The 19,630-nt window shown below is 44.5% G+C and overlaps 1 protein-coding gene across 1 annotated transcript in view; it reads left to right on the top strand.

The window, feature by feature from the left end:
• KCND3 (potassium voltage-gated channel subfamily D member 3) overlaps positions 1-19,630 on the top strand; it is a 245,159-nt gene that overhangs the window by 177,026 nt on the left and 48,503 nt on the right. The window contains exon 3 of the mRNA XM_034770596.1: positions 16,047-16,209. Within this exon, the coding sequence (XP_034626487.1) occupies positions 16,047-16,209 (163 nt within the window). The remainder of the gene's footprint in view (positions 1-16,046; positions 16,210-19,630) is intronic.

The following is a 19,630-nucleotide window of genomic DNA, read 5'->3' as shown; positions in this document are numbered from 1 at the left end:
CCTAGGGGAAAAAACCTTCTATTAATCCCAGGCAGAAAGCTGAGATACTAGATATACAAACCCATCAACACATTCAATTAGAACAATATTTATTAGAGTCTGAGATAATGCCCATTGTAGATAATTAAAAGCCTCCCACTGATGTGAGTAGGTTTTAGAGCAGGCTGCCCTTGGATGGCAGTCTAGCAAATGGTTAATGCACTTCTAAATACATGTTCCTGGCGATGGAGTTAAGATAATGTGGCTCATATTCTCATTTCGTCCCACATTAACATGCTGTTCCTCATTTTTTAAATCCATGGTTTCTTCATCATCAGCTATACAGGGTTTATACCCAGCTAACAAATAGTTGGTCTGTAAACTGTTAGCCAAGTTAATTTAATTGAACAGAGCATGGGCTGCTGCTGGTTAAAAACCTCTTTTTTAAGTGGGGAAAAATTTGAAAGAAAAATGCCTAGTCTCTAATTTTTCTCATGACGTGTGCAGCTATTTCACTGATGGAATGGCTTCCAATGGCCCACAGAACATAATGTTACTTAACCTCTGTTACAGAGGTTGGATTTTGTGCAGACAATCCTCTAATTGGCTTTATATGTTCTGGGCATGATGGCAAAGGGAGGGTGAAATTCTACTTCTTATCTCTTCTGCACCTGAAGGAAATGAATGAGAATTAATTGTACAATGAGGATAGTTGATGGAGCTTAAATTTAGATTTTAAAAAGTTTAATTGTTTCTAAATCCTAACACAAATTCATTAGTTTAAAGTTAAATTTCTAACTACCCCCCTAAAATGTAGGCCATAATTTTAGATTTGTACAGGGACTAATCAGCTTATGAAGGTAGTGATACAGTTGGCAGCCACATCTGTTTTGGCTTTAGTGATATTCTCAGATATGGTCCTTCTTATGATGTCATTAATTTTTCTTAATATTTATGAGTGTCATCAACATAACAATCAATTTCTCTTTTTTAAAAGATTTTCTTTTCCACTGAGTCATTACTTTAATTTCACACATTTGTTCCATATGTCACTTTTTGTTTGCTGGACAAGCTAAGCTGGCCAAAATGCTACTCCTGGCTCCCTTTAGTTAGGGTTAGGTTTGTAATGTAGGTGATTCAATGGCTTATGCTATTTGCTATCTGTCTGGTATGTACCAAAACTTTTAGCAATTTAAAGTTGGAAAGATAGAATTATAGCTTTCCATTGCAACTTAAAAGCTGGGAAATCATTTCTGAAACCTAAAACTCCAGGACTAAAAAGAGCCATGTAGAGAAAAGTGATATCTTTTATTTTGCAAAAGAAAAAAATATTCTTGATAACACTCAATTCTTCAATTTAATCCTTTATGTCAGCTAACCTGGGCTTCCTCTCTTAGAAGAAAGGTGGCTGTGTTCTTCAGTTTATATGATGTATCTGTCATTTTATTTAGTGCAGCTAAAGAAAAGCCTTGTAAGCGATTTAACATATCAGAAGGTTGAAGTAGGACAATGGCATTTGAGAGACTTGTATATAAAGAAACCAGCATAGACAGCAGGAGGCTATATTACGTGAATATTTTTCATTCAGGGTATTCATGGCTGGTAATTAAAGTCAGCTCTTAGATGCATTTGGTCTTCTAAGAAGGTCTTAAGAAACCTACACACAGTGAAATGGATGGATGGCAAAGTGAGGGTTCTTCCATAAGATGATCTATGAAGATTCAAGTAGGGTGGCGTGGAGAAAGGGGGGAAAGAGGGGAAATGTTATGCCCCATGGCCGAGGGATGGGAAAATGATGAGACAGTTCCTATTGTGACAGATCCCCAGATGATATAAATTGAGCCTGATTCCACTGATACCAAATCAGTTTTACATCAGCTGAGAATCTGGCCCACTACAGAAAACTGCAAGCAAGTAGACTGGAAAAGAGCAACCTCATCAAAATCTTCTCATTGCCTTTGCAAAGGCTTCATTATTGGAGCACCTGCTAATGTCTCTATACTGTAGTTAAGGGTCTTTCAGCTTTTTGATTATAATCCTCTATTTTTAGAGTCTGTGCGTGTTGCACAGAGAGAGATATGATCATCAGAAGATGCTGCCGGGAGAGCTATTTTTAGACTGAGTCATTTGATGAGCTGTTCAGCACCTTATTTATTGCTGTCTCCAGCTGGAGGAGTTCAAGGGATGTCCAGACAACTTCACCATTAAAACCAAAACACAAAGGCAGTGACGTCTATCTGATAACAATTTCTTAGCGAAAGAGGGATAAAATAACAGCATATTAAAATGTGCAAGACTGAAAGTTGCTAATAAGGGTGAGTGTCATACAGCTCCTGTTATGACTCAGAACGAAGCACTCCTGACATGGATAATAATTTTTCTTGGATCCGAGCCTCCCCAAGTCTCCTGGTTCTGTTATGAATTGAAAGCAGGTAGAGACAAGTATCTGTTCAGTTTATGGGAAATTTGCTTTTCTGATAGATTGTTTGTTTTTCTATCTTTTTAATTACTAACAGCCCCAATACTTTTTACTGCTTTCTTAGTAGTTTGAATGTTGCACATACACATGCTGACTTCCGAGGAGTTATTTTCTTTCTGTGTAGGGGAGGATGAAGGAGAGAGGAAGGAGCTCGCTGTGATTTTTCCTTAAGGGCCCAGTTCTGCACCTTTTACTCACACTCACCTACATCATTTTATTGAACTGATTGGGGCTACGTGTGTAAATCCATTTGCTTAATAACAACTCTTCAGTCTGAGTAAAGATACCAGAACCAGGCCCAAAGGGACAGAAAGGACCTGCTTGCTAGCCGACATCTAGTGCATCTTCCTAGAAAGTGTAGGGTTGCTCCCTACAGTATATTTTCCACTGCTTTGTCCAGTCCATTCTTCTAAGATTATAATCCTGATATCCTTGGACTCTGAAGTCTTCATCCAACATGGTCGGTAAGAGAGACCCACCATGACTGGTGGGACAGAAATTAAGCTTGTTCACCTCCTACTCTGGTACTATGGGAGGCAGCTACCTCGCCTGTTAACCTCAATCTTCAAATGAATATAAATAGCTGAAAGCAGGTATTAAGCAGCAAATAGGTAGTGAGATGTGTTCATGTCCATAGCTACATGAAGCCACTGGGAGAGAGAACAAGATGCCATAGGGTCGGCTGCCCACAGGATGACTATGACACACATCCATGTATCTCATTCTCACTGGATTCAACCATCGCCACTGCTAAAGAGTCTGAATGCTACAAGAACAGCTGGCTTAAGATGAGCCCAGGCAAGACGGAAGTGATGCTAGTCAGAAAGGGGAAACGCTTTGACGTCTCTACCGCCCTCTGAAGGCCCACAGCCCCCATCCGTCAGAGTGGTGTGACACCTCAGAGTCACATGTGGCTCCTCACTCATCATAGCTGAGCAGGTAGCATCAGTCTCCCAATCTGCCTTCCTTTTACCTCCAGCTGGCTAGGAAACTTCATCCCTTCTTCCTGGACAAGGACCGGGACAAAGCGACCCCTGCCTCTGTCACCTCCAGCCTGAGTTACGCTGTGTCTGAAGCTGAATGTGAAGATGATGCACAGGCTCCAGAAATTACAGGATGCGGCTGCCCACCTCCTCCATGGTTTAGGCCATCATGAGCACATCGGGCAATGCTCAAGCCCTTCCCCTGACTCCCAGTCAGTTTCCAGCATCAGTTTAAGGATTTAGTCCTAATTTTCACAGCAAGGACTGGATCATGCCCTGCTACACTGAAGGTCAGATTTCAGTCCATGAGCCACCACAACAATGGGAGCAATGCAGATCGCCAAGCCCAGGACAAAGCATGTGAAAGCTGGAGACAAAGCTTTCTTTGCTGAGGGGATCTGGCTGTGGAACAAACTTCCAGAGGAGACCAGGTGACGCCAGATTCTGACCATCTTTAGGAAACACTGTAAAACCTTCCTCTTTGGAAGAGCTTTACCATCCTAAGAATCACTCACAACACTCCCCTTTACCCAATAAACACCTATCACCCAAGCAAACAAAACAGAGAGAATTAATAAAATCTAAAAAAAAAAACACCTATCCCCAAACAAAGACAGTATCCCCAAAAGGGAGAAGTACCAGAGACTCCATGAAAACCATTAGGGACTTCGCTATTGCTATTGATTTTACATGGAATGTGCCCAGATACTATGGAGATGGGCAGCAGTACAACACCTAGAATAAACTGAGCAATATCACAGAGTAAAGAACTCTGAAGTATAGAGCAGCTTCCTATACCCGTCAATTTAGGGTCCCCCCCTAAAAAAAAGATTTCATATTTTCAACCTTAGCTGATTTACTGTGGAATCAATTTTCAGTGACTTACGCCCATGCTAGATGCTCCAGCAGAACACTGACCCATCAAAAGCAACCCAAACACCCACTGTAGCTACAACAGGGAAGGCCTCGGTAACATTTTCTTTAGACCCCTTCAATGATAATGGCAAGACTCTATTTGCACCCTGCTGAGTATCTGGGAGGGTGGAATATCCACACATACACAAATACAGGCCATTTTTTTGGTCTACATCAGAGGTGCCTAATGCAATAAAGTAAGTAAGTGGCACAGCGTGAATTCTGGCTAGCAGTGAAACAGTATGTGTGTTTAGACATGCTTTACATCGAATGCAGCCAATTTGCAGCACATATCTCTGGATATGCCTGGAGCCATTTGCCAGGCTGTTTTAAGGATAGACTTCTAGATCGCTGTCATTATTATTTGCTTGACTATAGCACCTAGAGGCCCCGTAGTGCTGGGTATTGTGTGTCTACATAATAAGAGACACTCCCTTCCCTAAAGATCTTATCATCTAAATGGAGCAAGCAGACACAGAGGGGGTTATTCATTGCCATTTCATAGGCGGAGAACTGAGGCACAGAGAGATCACATTATTTACTCATTACTACATTATGTACATGCGTCTGATGAAGTGGGTATTCACCCACGAAAGCTTATGCTCCAATACATCTGTTAGTCTTAAAGCTGCCACCGGACTCTCTATTATTTACTCAAGGTCACAAAAGAAGTCTGTGGCAGAGGCAAGGATTTAATGGAGGTATCCTAAGACTGAGTCCAGTGCCTTAAATGTAAGGCCGTCCTACCTCTCTGTGACAATCATACTCTATATAGCCAAGCCGAATCCACAGCCTGGTGTTGCTTGCACTGTATGTTCCAAGTTCCTATTAGGCCCTCTGAACATTAATCATAATCTAGCTCTTTTATCATCTCGCTATCCTAATGAGCTTATTGACGAATTACCTAAAATGTACTTTCTGCAGAAGTATTTTTTCCTTCTTACGTGATGAGTTGCCTTTTAACAAACAATTAATGGGGATGTCTGAGGTTCTTTGACTCTTGTCAGAAAAAAAAAAGGAAGGTTTGGGTTTCAAACGTCCAATTAATGCTCATTGAAAAACAATATTTTTTGATTATTTGGCATCTCCATTATAAATATGCCACAAGGCCATTAGCACCTCGTTCTATTGTTCGGGGAAGAAAACAAGTTGTCCCTGTAGCAATTAATATTGCACTAGACTCACATGCCAATAGTGGAGTAGCAGCAACTGTAGTCTTAAGGGTCTGGTCCAAAGCCCACTGAAGTCAAGGGGAGATGTTCCATTAACTTCAATGGGCTCTGGGTCAGAGCCAGTGAGCACAGTACAAATTGTGGTACACTGGTACCTCACTGAAAGGAGATTAACAGGTCTGGAGACTGGTGGCCTCTATCCAGGGAACAGGCACAGCACAGACGATCGTGCAAGGTTGCCCATGATGTCCTTTACTTCCAGGAACTGTGGGGGAGGGCAGTTTGAGTCCACTTAGTCCTTGGCTTCTCTGCTACAATTGCCAACAAGCTTCTCCATTGTGGCGGTAAGCTGTATAATCAGTGTCTATTTGCATGTCATGGCTCTTTGTTAGCATGTAAGATTGTGCAGCACACAGAAAAAAGGGCCTCATCCAATTACCGCATAACGTGGGGGGGGGGGGGGGAAGGGGGTATTCGTTCAGGATAATTAGCAGCTCACTGGAATTCATATGAGCAAGTTGGCAATTTAAATTCCCTCAGGTAGATCACGCCATGACAGCTATTTTATTTTATTACCATCTTTAATCCATAGCTTCAAAAGAATCTCTTAATGACCATCTACATTTGAGACCAGGGTTAGAGCTCGTCAAGGCCTGATGTCTTCTTTATTAGAAATTAAAGCTACCCAAAGTGAACTCGCAAAGGCTCTGCATTGTCAAGTGGAATGAATCAACTTGTTCCATGCCCACAGACTGCTCAGAAACTGATGCCAAAAGGTAGGAGTAGGCGACAGTAATATTAGACACTTCTTAATTATATAGCATGTGTTCCTCTAGTCTTGGTTCCCGAAGTTTTAATTGAACAGGCGGGGGCCTGAGCATTACGTAATAAAGAATTCTCCTTGGTGAAGGAGAGAAGAGGCCATAAAGGTTATAGCAAATGCACTAGGAAGTTTCTGTATCTGTCTAGTTTGGGCTATGAAGCTGCCTTTGTCAGCAGTTACAAGGCTTTAAAACCAGGCTCTTTTGGGGCTAGACTGTGATGCAGATTACTTGCTTGTGCAGGGGAGCAGGAGGGAGTCAACTGCTCTCTCCCGCACCTTACACTCCAAGGCAGGAGACGCAGTCCAGAAGCACAGGATTAAGGATTAGGGCCTGATCCAGCTGCAGAGACGTCAATGGCACTCTTTCTATGGACTTCAGTGGGAGCTGGGTCGAGCCATTAATCCCTCCCCCCCACACACACACACATTCTTCATTCACTAGAGTAGCTGAGCCAAGGCCAGAGAAAGAACTAGGGGGAGAAAGGTCATTTACAGATGTTATAGTCCATGAATGCTAGGCAGAAGCAGGGGAGGATCTCATTAGACTGACCTCACACTTGGTAAAGCAACCCCCATCCTTTCATGTATTTATACCGGCTCCTGTATTTTTCACTTCATGCATCTGATGACGTGGGTTCTAGCCCATGAAAGCTTATGCCCAAATAAATGTGTTAGTCTCTAAGGTGCCACAAGGACTCCTCGTTGTTTTTGCTGATACAGACTAACACGGCTACCCTCTGAAATGTGATAGAGAGCAGTGTCTCTGAGTCACACTGCCTCTGTTCTAATTGCGGTGGGTTCTTATTCCACGCTCATCACTGTAGTATAGGGTTACCATACATCCGGATTTTCCCGGACATGTCCGGCTTTTTGGTCCTCAAATCCCCGTCCGGGGGGAATTGCCAAAAAGCCGAACATGTCCGGGAAAATGCTTTGCCGGCATCCCTGTCCCCTGCTTACCTTAGAGCGGCTCCGGCGGCGGCGGCTGCTGCTGCTCCCCCCAGACACCTCAGCTCTGTGTAGCTGAAGAGCTGAGCTGCCCGAGCGCTACTGGCTTCACGGTTTGCTGGGCAGCCTCCAGACCTCCAGACCCTGTGCCCCCGGCTGGACGCTTCCCCTCCCGGGCTCCGGCTGCGCTGAGGAAGCGCCCAACTGTGGGCGCAGGGTCTGGAGGTCTGGGGGCTGCCCGGCAAACCGTGAAGCCGATAGCGCTTGGGCAGCTGTTTCGCGTGGCTGGGAGAGAGGAGGAGGGGGAATGCAGGGGGCGCTCAGGGGAGGGGGCGGAGTTGGGGTGGGGACTTTGGGGAAGGGGTTGGAATGGGGGCGGAGTTGGTGTGGGGCCGGGGAAGGGGCAGAGTTGGGGCGGGGAAGGGGCCCCGTGGAGTGTCCTCTTTTTTAAATGTTTTAATATGGTAACCCTAGTCATGACCATGCAGTATTTAAACAAAGTTATATTGCGAGTTATCACAGGAGACCCCGTCTCACTTCCCTTGTTTCCCGAGAAGCAACAAGACAACGATATGTTGTAATATCTCTTGTGGCTCCCTTGATAGCCCACAAATTAACCCATGTCACCAGCAGTCTGGAAATAAGCATGTGGCTTTGCCATTCAGAGCAGGGCTGAAGAGTGTTTATTCATTGTTCTCTGCCCTGAAGAATAAGGGAGCAGCAGCGAGTGTTCCTCATTTGAAAATGCTGCGTTTATGGCCCTCTGGTAATACCAAATAAACAAACAACTGCATTGTTGATAGTAAATTGATTGTGACAGGTGAGAAAATATGAGGGATTGGGGAGTTTTTTTGTGTCGGGGTTTTTTTGTTTGTTTGTTTGTTTTCCGGAAGCTGCAGCTGCTTTACAAAATGCCAGCTCTCAAAAACATTAGGTCATCTGCAAATCCTATTGGGAAATGGCATAACCTGAAACAAGTTTTCTTCTCTGTATTCCGGACTGCACCGTACACAACCAAGGGAAATCATCCTGACGTTCAGACAGTTACTTGTTTTTTGAAGAGTTAGTGCAGACAAGGGCAGCACCCAGGTACCAAAACCACATCATCTTTATCTCAGTTTGTATATAGGAAACAGTGCCTTAATTAGCATGCAAAGTTATTACGCTATGTCATTTTTAAAATTATCTTGTCATATCTAAATATTTAAATATTTAAATTGCATGTCATATCTTGTAGGCAGACCATCGTGTACTAAGATGCATGGCAAGCCTCATATGCTAAGTAAGATGGGACTGGGACCCTACTACAACATGAAACTACTACAAAATGTGTAGGTCCTGTTGTGAAACAGTAAGGATCACTCTTTCCACCAAGTCAATACTAAACCACAGTATGGGCTTTACTCAAAATCAGCCGTAAGCCCTGGTGTAGTGTACGAAGCTGGAGGTGCCATAATTCAATCAGGATATAAAACCAAGGCCGTGGCCTTTTGCGGTCATTGAAGATCCCATGGTGATCTTTTCTACAAGAGATAAGGCTGTTAACGCTAGTGTCTGGCTGTGTTCCAACTCAAGTAACTACATTCTACCTCCTGAAATTTCCCCACCAATTTCATTCAGAGATGGTATTCCTCTCCTTTTCCTGCCTACGCTGTTGCTGTGGAGTTTTGAACATCTGCTGCATTCGGGAGGCATACACATGGGTGAAACAACCTCCCTTATTTACCTCTCACAGGTCTGTGATGCTTATTTAATGGTGGCACAGCCCATGCCACTTAGCGCCTGTTCAGTAGCTAGACATAGTCAGTCTCCGGCGCTCTCAGTCTGGCAGCTTTCACAAACACTAGGTGCACTTTAAACAATAATAATAGGAAAGTCTTTAAAGATGTTATTGCATCACCACTATTCAGCCACTGTTCTCAACCCTGCATTGTCTTCACATGTTTTGGTTGCATCTATTAGAAAATTTAGTTGCTATGGTGGTTCTAAGCTCTCCCTTGGTGATTCAAAATCAGCTCTGGCAGCTCGCACTTCCTTACAACATTCTGAAACCTGGTGACATGCAGAGCACCTGCTGCAGCATAACCTAATGGTTAAACACTGACTCACCACTGTTATCCTCTGGAACAGATTGAGCATTTCATAGCTGCAAGCGGAGTCTTTCTTAGCCTCTTTAGCACCTTTCCCACTTCCCCAGAGAAGCAGAAATTATACCAGATGCACCATGTCTTGCCTTGCTTTAGTCATGCCTCTAAAAGTTACAAGTGCCCTGTCATTAAATGCTTTACATCACTGCCCCCACCAGGAATGTTTGACAGAAGCTCCATGTGTGAGCCCAGAGACACTTGATTTATTCCAAATGATGCAGCTCAAATTCACGTTGGAAGGGTTGGCACAGCAGTAACAAAACAACACAAAAGGAGAACTTCTTCTTTGGTTGCAGTGGGAGGAGGTTGTGTAATGAATCACCCACTTGGATACTGTGTATGCATGCTAAGGTTTTTCTAAACACAGGGAGAGTCACCTAGAAGTGATTTAGATCATAGAGCAACTCCACCAGTTTCCAGGAAGTGCTCCTTGTTGCAGCGTCACAGAACTGCTCTGTCTCCAGAATTAATTAATGAATTAAATGAAGGTGTGGGTTTGAACATTGTTGCAACAATGCATGACCTTGTCTTTGTTCTCACACACATGTTGTAGTCAATAGAAACACAGCAGTTATAGTCCCAGAGAAAAGTTACCCTGTAGTTGCTAGATTAACAGAGATCTACAGAGCATATATCCAGTAGGGCACAGAGGCCATGTTATGCATCCGAGTGATATGAAAATGGATGGATAGCTCGGTGGATACCCAGGTCTTTTAACCAATGGATAAACTTTTCTTTAACAATGAGCAGCCTAGAAATGGTTCAAGTTCTTTTTGCTACTTTGTTGGTTCTTATTCAATTCAATGCAGAGTTGGCAAATAAAATCCCAACTTCTCCTTTTTCTTTCTTTCTTTCTTTCTTTCTTTCTTTCTTTTTTAAACTTATATTTTATTGAAAAAAATTCCCAAAAATAAGGGAAGAAGAGCAGAAAGGTCAGGGAATGGGAAGGGAGAGGAAGGAAAGGTGATAGAGAGGGAAAAGGAGAGCAACATCTTGAGTTACTTGGTACTTTTTAAGTTATCAGTGTCACTTTATATTGCAAGACACCAAATCCCAGTAAATTCAACAAAATTCTGTGCCCAGATAATTCTGCTGTGTAGATGCACACAGGAGTCAGCATTGGCGAAGACCTGTGAAGTCTCATTCCAGTCCAGCCTACTCCAGCCAGTGCAGAATTGCTCCTTACAGTACATTTCCCAGTGTTTGCCCAAGTCAAGGTAAAAATACCTTAAGCAAGCTTCCTCTCCACACACTATGCTGGTCTGACCCTTTTATAGCACTTCCTTTGAAGCCCTGAGTAACAGAGCAGCTCGCAGTCGGTCTGTATGAATATACTAAATTAGAGTTACCATATTTAAAAAATAAAAAAAGAGGACACTCCACAGGCCCTGGCCCCACCCCTTTCCCACCCTAGCCCCGCCCAACTCCGCCCCTTCCCCGCCCATTCCCCAAAGTCTCCGCCCTAACTCCCCCTCCTCCCTCCCAGCCACGCGAAAAGGGCTGCCCGAGTGCTACCGGCTTCACGGTTTGCCAGGCAGCCTCCAGACCCTGCGCCCTGGCCGGCGCTTCCCCAGCACAGCTGGAGCCCGGGAGAGGAAGCACCCAGCTGGGGGCGCAGGGTCTGGAGGCTGCCCGGCAAACCGTGAAGCCGGTAGCGCTCGGGCTTCGGCCAGCCCCCATGCCTCCGGACCCTGCGCCGCCGGAGCAGAGCAGCTGGAGCCCGTGAGAGGAAGGGCCCGGCCGGCGGCTTGGGGTCCGGAGGCAAGGGGGCTGCCCGAAGCCGGAGCGCTCGGGCAACTCGGCTCTTAACCAGAGCTGAAGAGTCAGGGGAAGAGCAGAGCAGCCGCGGGAGGGGAAGTGCCCGGCCGGCGGTATTTTCCCGAACATGTTCGGCTTTTTGACAATTCCCCCCGCCGGGGGTTTGATTACCAAAAAGCCAGACATGTCCGGGAAAAAACAGACGTATGGTAACCCTAACTAAACCGAATTCATGAAAATGGAGCGTGTGCCAGACAGTTATTACACCTTCCGCGGATGCACAGAAGGTCTGTCTCTATGCTGCAGGTCAGCAGGGTCATGTTTGAGGCATATGATTAATTTGCAGTTCTATTGCGTCCAGGGGCAGCAGGGGAAAAGGGGAAAAAAAGAATCTTGACAGTATCAAATGAGGCAGAACAAGTTATTGCTTAACAAGAGCCTTTAAACTATCTTTGTGTAAGGCAGTGTCTAAAAAGTTAATAGACAAAGAATGATTTATTGATTAGCGGCATCACATGGGGTGTTAGCACACTGACTGCAGGTGAATCCAGAAAAAGGCCTCTGCATGGTTCAATTAAACTTCAGCCAGTTGTGTGAGACAATTACAGAAAATTCAGAAAACTGAAAATGCGACAGAGATGTGGAAGGCTGCTGTCACTTGGCCTTTGGTGCCTTAAATAGAGCCTTTTGCCGGAGACAAAGGAGTGCAGTAGCCCAGAGAAGATCCTGTCATGATTTTTTATGTCAGATATTGGGCCAAATAGCCTATGCACCTTTCAGCATGGAAAGAGAGCGCACAAGGGACCCTCAAGCACAGTCGTGGCTAGACTGTGTGTAATGGACTGGAATAGCAAGTCAGGTCTGTGTTCCACCAAGCACTCCGCATTCCGCCCAGAGACCTCCCCTACTGCCAGATTGGCGCATGGACCGGCAAACACCTAAAGAGACGTAATAAGCGAAGCACAAGAGAGCAGGCAAGGGAGAGCAAGTTTTTAAAAACAACAACATAGGTTGGGGCTAGGAGCGCTGAGCTCTCAGCACTCTGCAGGGTCAGGCCCCATAAGAGAACCCACATTTCTGGCATGTTACTGTGCCTGGTTGGGTATTTTTCTAACAACACATCAGCACAGGGTCGCAGATAGTGATGCTGTAAAGTGTGTGAGTGGCCACCCTCCGGGTGTAACCCCAGGTCGGGACAAAGCTGAAGTTTATTATATATGAATAGGATGGTCCTGGGATGAAGGTGCTGGATCAGGACTCACAAGAGTTCAGTTTCCATTTCTGCCATAGACCCTAGGCAGATCACCTCTCTGTGCCTCATCTGCAAAACAGAACGCCCTTTCTGCCACTCCTTGTCTTGTTAATTTCTAGTGTGAGCCTTCGGGGCAGGAACCAACTCTTTCCATGTGTGGAGCCCTGATCTCAGTCAGGGCCTCTTTATGGTTCCCTAATGCTAATAAGAAGCCACTGCTGGTGACTGCAGTCAGCAAACAGCTTATTTTCCTCAATGAAGGAAGATGTTAATCCAAGCCTGTATCATGACTGTGTGCATTTTTTTAAAGAGATTGCTGCCTAGTGTCCGAATTTCGATACACCTTTGTTAGCAACTGTGTCACACTACATCTCACAGTACACACACTTCCTATTGTCATTTACATTGCAGTAGCAACCAGAGGCCAACCTACCAGGGCCCCAATGTGCTAGGTACTGTACAGACATGCAGGAAATGGCAGTCCCTGTCCCAGTGAGGTTATACTCTAAATGACAAGACGGACAAAGTCGTAGGGACAAACAAGCAGTCTAGAGAATGGGGGTAGGGGTGTCACAACAGGATGTATGCAAATCTTAGCCAGTCAGGAGGAGCCATCAGAACTGACCACTCCCTTATTGCATTCCAAAGTTATAGAAGCGGAGCTGCTTGGGAATTTTCCATTTCAGTTTGGGATGCTGAAAACAAAACTCTCCAACATTTCCAAATCAAAAATGTTGGGACCTTTTCATGCTGCAAAAATGTCACTAATTTTAGCTTTCCATCCCAGTTCAGGATGAAACAAAAGGTTGACATATTGGAATGTCTCACCAGATAAGAATTTCTGCTTAAGGCTCTGCTCTGCACAGGAAGTTTTACCCATCAAGCTCGTGGACGGTGTAAGCAGGCAGGCAGATTTGCCAGCCAGCAAATGGTAAAAAGGTAAAGCCCATAAGGCAGATCCAAGATCCAAAACATGAGCAACGTGACTCAGGACACCAGGTCACAGCCAGGGCCAGCTCCAGGCACCAGCGAAGGAAGCAGGTGCTTGGGGCGGCCAATACAAAGGGGCGGCACTCTGTCCTATATCGGGGCGGCACCTCCAGGTCTTCGGCGGGAATTCGGCAGCGGATCCCTCAGTCCGTCTCTTCCTCTTTGAGCTGCCGCCGAAGTGCCGCTGAAGAGGAAGAGAGGGAGTGAACGACTCGCCGTCGAATTGCCGCCGAAGAATGAAGCAGCGCAATTGAGCTGCCGCCGAAGTGCCGCCGATGGGCTTTTTTTCTTTTTTTGGCCTCTTGGGGCGGCAGAAAAGCTGGAGCCAACCCTGGTCACAGCAGCCAGAGACCTTTCTTTCCAGTTTTCAGTAAGCAGAACAGAGAAGGAACACGCCCTTCTCCTGGCCCCCTTTTCTGCATTTCCCCCCGTCCTATCACAGCCCCGCCCTAGATGAGTCAAGAATCAGGCAGGGAGCCAGGGAATCCTTTACATGCCGAACACAGGCAGAGCCTTTCCACCTTGTCCCAGTGGCGCTGTGCTCCTAAGTCACTTATGAGCTTTTGAATATCCCACTTGTTGTGCCCAAAAGGTTTGTATCCTGGACTCTCATTTGCAATACACATTTAAACAAGTTACAGTATTGATTGTAGAGTGCCTAAATCTCGTCTGCTCTGCTTTTTGTTTTTCCTTCCTCCAGCTTATAGTCATTTGTGTTTGCTTTGATGGTAACATACACAATGAATGCTTTAACAAGGCCACTCATATATGCCAATAAGTTCAGTCGATAACTGACTTCATTATGTTCCTATTACACCACATGGGTGCTAACTACAAAATGTGACCTTTACTGGCTGCTCTGAAGACACTGTAATTCATTTCTCTGGGTGTGAGTTTGACTTGTCTGACAGTCATTTGCAGAAGAGAGCATTGAAATCACTTCTAGAGGCAAACTGCATGGGATCATGAACACCCTTCTCTGGCCGAGGTCACCTCCGCATCCGTTGAGAGCAGGGCGGTTGCTTTCGCTTTGCCAATAGCTGGCACGCCATTAGAATTCCAAATTCTGATAAGTTGTGCTGTGATATGGAGGAATCATGAGTGATGGGGCAGTCAGCTGGAATTAAGAGGTCCAATCATTTGGGATGCAACATGGGGATTGCGTCAGACTAAACTGTAAATTCAAAATCCCAATTACCTTCACTACAGTGCTTTCCCTTCACTATAATATGGCAGTCAGTGAGCTAGGTCAGCCAATCACCTGTCGGAACTCAGAGCAGTTACAGTAGTGTTTGTTCCCTTAGGGAATAACAGGCATGCTTCTTATTGCACTAGTGAGTAACCACAAGTCAAAGCATTGAGGGTTTCTCCACAGATACAAATACAGTAGAAAGCTTTTGCAATATGCAAAATAAAAACACAAACAGAGTAAAGTAGCACTTTACTCGGTGGTAGTTTTTGTCATGTGAAATCTAAAGAAGTTAGATCAACATGATTTTCAATTAGTATAAAAATTAAGGGGATTCTTTTATCTCTGCTTATACCAACATTATTCCAAATGCAAAATAAAATTGTTAATGAAGAGAGAGTTGTGCAGAACTTAGGTTGGAGTTTGCTAAGATTTGTTTCAATGTTTTCCAGTTGGGTTCATGTGATTGAGTTTCTTATTGAATTTGGGGTTTAAATAAATCAAAAACGTCTGAATATATGTGAAACCAGAAGCGTCCGCTGAGATTTTATTTAAATATATAAACCAACCCAAGTTTTCCTTATCAATCCTTCGTGAATCCTTCAATGAACACAAACTCAATTTTCAGTTTGTAAGGTAAGCCCAGCAGCAGACTTGGCTTGGGGTTTCAGTCATTTTGCAGAGCTCTAAATCATAGCTTTCCTGACATTTATTGGAGTCGAAGGATCTAATTCTCTTCTGACCTACCATGGAGTAAATCAGGGGTAAATCCATGGACATCAGTAATGTGACACCAGTATAAAAGAGGTGGTAAATCAGGTCCCTCCATTACATGTGATTTGCTACACAGATTCAGATCACTGGTCCTTCCTGTCCAGCATCCTGACTTCAGCCCTGGCCAACACCTGTACTTCAGACAAACATATGAATAGCAAATCCAAACTATAATGCAGCTAGCCAATAGCATAATCCTGCACATTGTGGGGAAACGCCTTCCTGATCTCTGTAGTGATCATCTTATGCATATACCAGGACATGAGATTGCCACTCTCTTTAGTTGTGGACCTAAAATGAACCAGTCCTTTTGAAAACTCCAGTTACAGTTTCTGACTATATATTCACTGGGGACCAAGAGGAGGCTGTTCTAAGTTTTTGGTAAGGCTCCTAGTCAAGACCTGACTTTGGCTATTATCAAGACACTCTCTTTGAATCCAATGATACTTTTCCCATGGAGGTAGTATTAGGATTGTTTGGGATGCAATGCACCAGTGCCCTGTTGTTGGCTATTAGATTTTACTGTCCAGCTTGACCTTTCAGTTTGTCTGCATGCTCAGTGAAATTACACAGGCTCTTGGCATGGTTGGCTTTGTCTAAAGGAGCGGGCCCTCTTTTTGTCTTTGTTTCCCTCTAGTTATGGTGACATGGTGCCCAAGACGATTGCTGGAAAGATATTTGGCTCCATTTGCTCGCTGAGCGGAGTGCTGGTCATTGCTCTGCCTGTCCCAGTTATTGTTTCCAATTTCAGCCGAATTTATCATCAGAATCAGAGAGCTGACAAGCGAAGAGCACAAAAGGTAAGTCCCATTTATCCCAGACAGCACCTTCCACTGACAGACTGCACCGTTTACAGTCACCCCGCATTAATGGTGATACTGCTTTACTGGTAGCATCACTAGCAACGCAGACGCAACATGGGCATTTTATCATGATGGGAGTTGCTAGCATTAAGGGAAGAATAAAAGATACACACAAATCACAGGGCTCGGTCACCTAGACCATTCCCCCACAGGGGAAGAATTGTCCCCTATGATATTGTAACAAATCCATGGTCACGTTGGAATTTCACTGTTGTCCCTGCGTCACACAGCATGCCCACTGGGAACTTTATGGAAAAAGCAGGGATAGAATTCACAGCCTTCTGCTCCAAAAGCCCATCTTGCTACACTTAAGCTAATGGCAAATCTCAAAATCATTGTGTGTAAGTCATATGAGACACAACTGCCACTTCTCTTTCTAACTAGTAAGGGCAGTGGTACACACACACACACCTTACCTACCTCTACGCACATGTGCATTTACTTACGCCTATACAAACACACTCATCTGCCCACATCTATGCACACACAATCTAGTTCACTACAATGTATTTTCATCTAATCTTGTTTTAAATGTATGAAGCAATGGGGTTTCCATTGTTGCCCTTGATTACACACCAGCCCGCTTCCACTGTGATAAAAAATGTACATCCTTATTTTTTATCTTTATCAGGAGTTATTCACCCTTTTGGCAGTGTGGTCCCTTTGTAGTCTTATCATGTCCGAGCTTTTTTAAAAAAATAAAAAGCTACTGCATGTCATACAGAATTAAAGGCTGGCCATAATCAAGCAGCTCCTGGGAATTTCTGGGGTTTACCAGGGATATACTAATACATTCAGTGCAAAAATATAACGCATGTATTGCATTCTTCATTTTGGACCTGCCAACTTATACTAGAGCCAGGATTGCAGAATCAGGTTCTTATAGCTACTAGAGACTAAGGCCCAGTCTACACTTAACATTTAGGTCGACCTAGCTATGTCGCTCAGGGGTGTGAAAAATTCACACCTGAGAGATATGGTTAACCCAACTTAAGCCCCAGTTTAGACTCTATTAGGTGGATGGAGGAATTCTTCTGTCACCTAGCTACTGCCTCTCGAGGGGATGGCTTACCTACAGCAATGGAAAACCCTTTCCAACACTGTAGTAAGTGTCTACACTACGGCTGTGTAGCTGCGGCGCTGTAGCATTTGTAGTGTAGATCTAGCCTAGAGATTTCTTTTCTTCTGTGAAATGTTGTCTGCCAGGAATCCAGTGTTAGGGGACTCGATGGAGGGTAGTAGAAGAAAGATGTGTTATTTCTACCCCAGGCAAGTATCTAGGGTGTGTCTCCATCTTGCATCTCAGAGGGCAGAGATGGGACCGGCAAATTCACAAATGTTGGCATTCTGGACCTCTAGGATAGCAACAAGTGGACAGCTGCCATGCAGAAATGAAATGCATCTGCCATATATTAGCTCTGGGTGTTGCATCTACATTCAAAATGGATTTGACAGTGTATATACTGTATATCCTTTAAAATCTTACAAAAAATCTCCATTTTACCAGCTATTTGAAATGTAGAGTGTAACACAATGTAATTTAGATGAAAAACATAATATAAATGCATAATAATGTAAATATGAAATATGTATACACACACACACACACACCTCTGCCCATTTGGTAAAAAGTGCCATCCACGCAGTTGTTTCACATGGCATTAGCCGTCATGTGGCTGGTATGAGTCTCTACAGTAATTCATGTAGGACCCAGCCTTGCAATGTGATGTGACTTCAGTGGGACTGCATGTGGGCATAGGGCTCACACAAACAGATCCCTTTGGGTTTAAATTTTAATGCTAAGTAGCTTATACAGCAGAGCCTCACTGTATTTCTATACATTTCCAGTGTTGTAGCTGTGATGGTCCCAGAATATTAGAGACACAAGGTGGGTGAGGTGATATCTTTTATTGGGCCAACTGGGATTGTTTAGTCTCCAGAAGAGAAGAATGAGGGGGGATTTGATAGCAGCCTTCAACTACCTGAAGGGGGGTTCCAAAGAGGATGGAGCTCGGCTGTTCTCAGTGGTGGCAGATGATAGAACAAGGAGCAATGATCTCAAGTTGCAGTGGGGGAGGTCCAGGTTGGATATTAGGAAACACTATTTCACTAGGAGGGTGGTGAAGCACTGGAATGCGTTACCTAGGGAGGTGGTGGAGTCTCCTTCCTTGGAGGTTTTTAAGGCCCGGCTTGACAAAGCCCTGGCTGGGATGATTTAGCTGGGAATTGGTCCTGCTTTGAGCAGGGGGTTGGACTAGATGACCTCTTGAGGTCCCTTCCAACTCTGATATTCTATGATTCTATGATTCTATGATTCTGTTGGTGAAAGAGGCAAGCTTTCGAGCTTACATAGACCTGAAGAAGAGCTCTGTGTAAGCTAGAAAGCTTGTCTCTTTAACCAACAGAAGTTGGCCCAATAAAAGATATCACCTCACCCACCTTGTCTCTGTATATCTATACTACAGTCCTACCATATAAATACCACAAATGGATAGATTGGTGCATTAGATTAGATTAGAGTTGAAAAGCTTTCGTGTGTAGCAGTTTAGGGAGTATTTATACATATCCCCCTCCTCCAAGCACATCAATGATTTGGTGACATAGGCTCTGATCTGACATCTCTGAAGTCAGTGTACAGATTCTCAGCTGGTGTAAGTCAGCGTAGCTCCAGTGACTACATCAGTGCACACCAGCTGAGAATCTGGTTCCATGTGGATTGTGATCAGTGACAGCAGTATCAAGCCCAGACTTGAGAAGCCTCTAGGTAAACTGAGCTTTGGCTTCTTGGCTTTACGTTGTGGTGCAGCCTGGAAGATAGAATAAGTATCTACTGACTGGAAATCAAACTATCCAGAATTCCAGTACAGCCACCTGGTTGGACACGAGGTTATATTTCAAGACAGTGAAAGTCTAGCCTCTGCTGGTTCATCTGTGCAACTTCTAAATTGCTATGTATGGCATTTATTACAAGACGGGTTGAAGCAAGTAAGGTATCAATAGGTTGCATAAATTCTCAGCTACCACACCACTCTAAGGCTTTGTCTACACTGGAACTTGGTTGGCAAAACTTTTTTCATTCAGGGGTGTGAAAAAAAACACACACCCCCGAATGACAAAAGTTTTGCCGACAAAAAGTGCCGGCGTGAACACGCTTTGCTGGCAGGAGAGTTCTCCTGCCGACAAAGCTGCCGCCGCTTGTTGTGGGTGAAAGTGGCTACACTTCGCACCTTATAGTGGCACGGCTATAGCGGCACAGTTGTGTCACTAAAAGGTGCGTAGTGTAGACATAGCCTGAACTGCCTCATGCATATACTCCAGTTCCCATCTGCCCGTTCATGAATTCCTCACCCACCTACCT

Source organism: Trachemys scripta, chromosome 4, assembly GCF_013100865.1.
Source record: "Trachemys scripta elegans isolate TJP31775 chromosome 4, CAS_Tse_1.0, whole genome shotgun sequence".
In the NCBI taxonomy this organism is placed as follows: Eukaryota; Metazoa; Chordata; order Testudines; family Emydidae; genus Trachemys; species Trachemys scripta.
The sequence above is the reverse complement of the archived record's forward strand: the minus strand, read 5'-3'. Positions and strand labels throughout refer to the sequence as shown.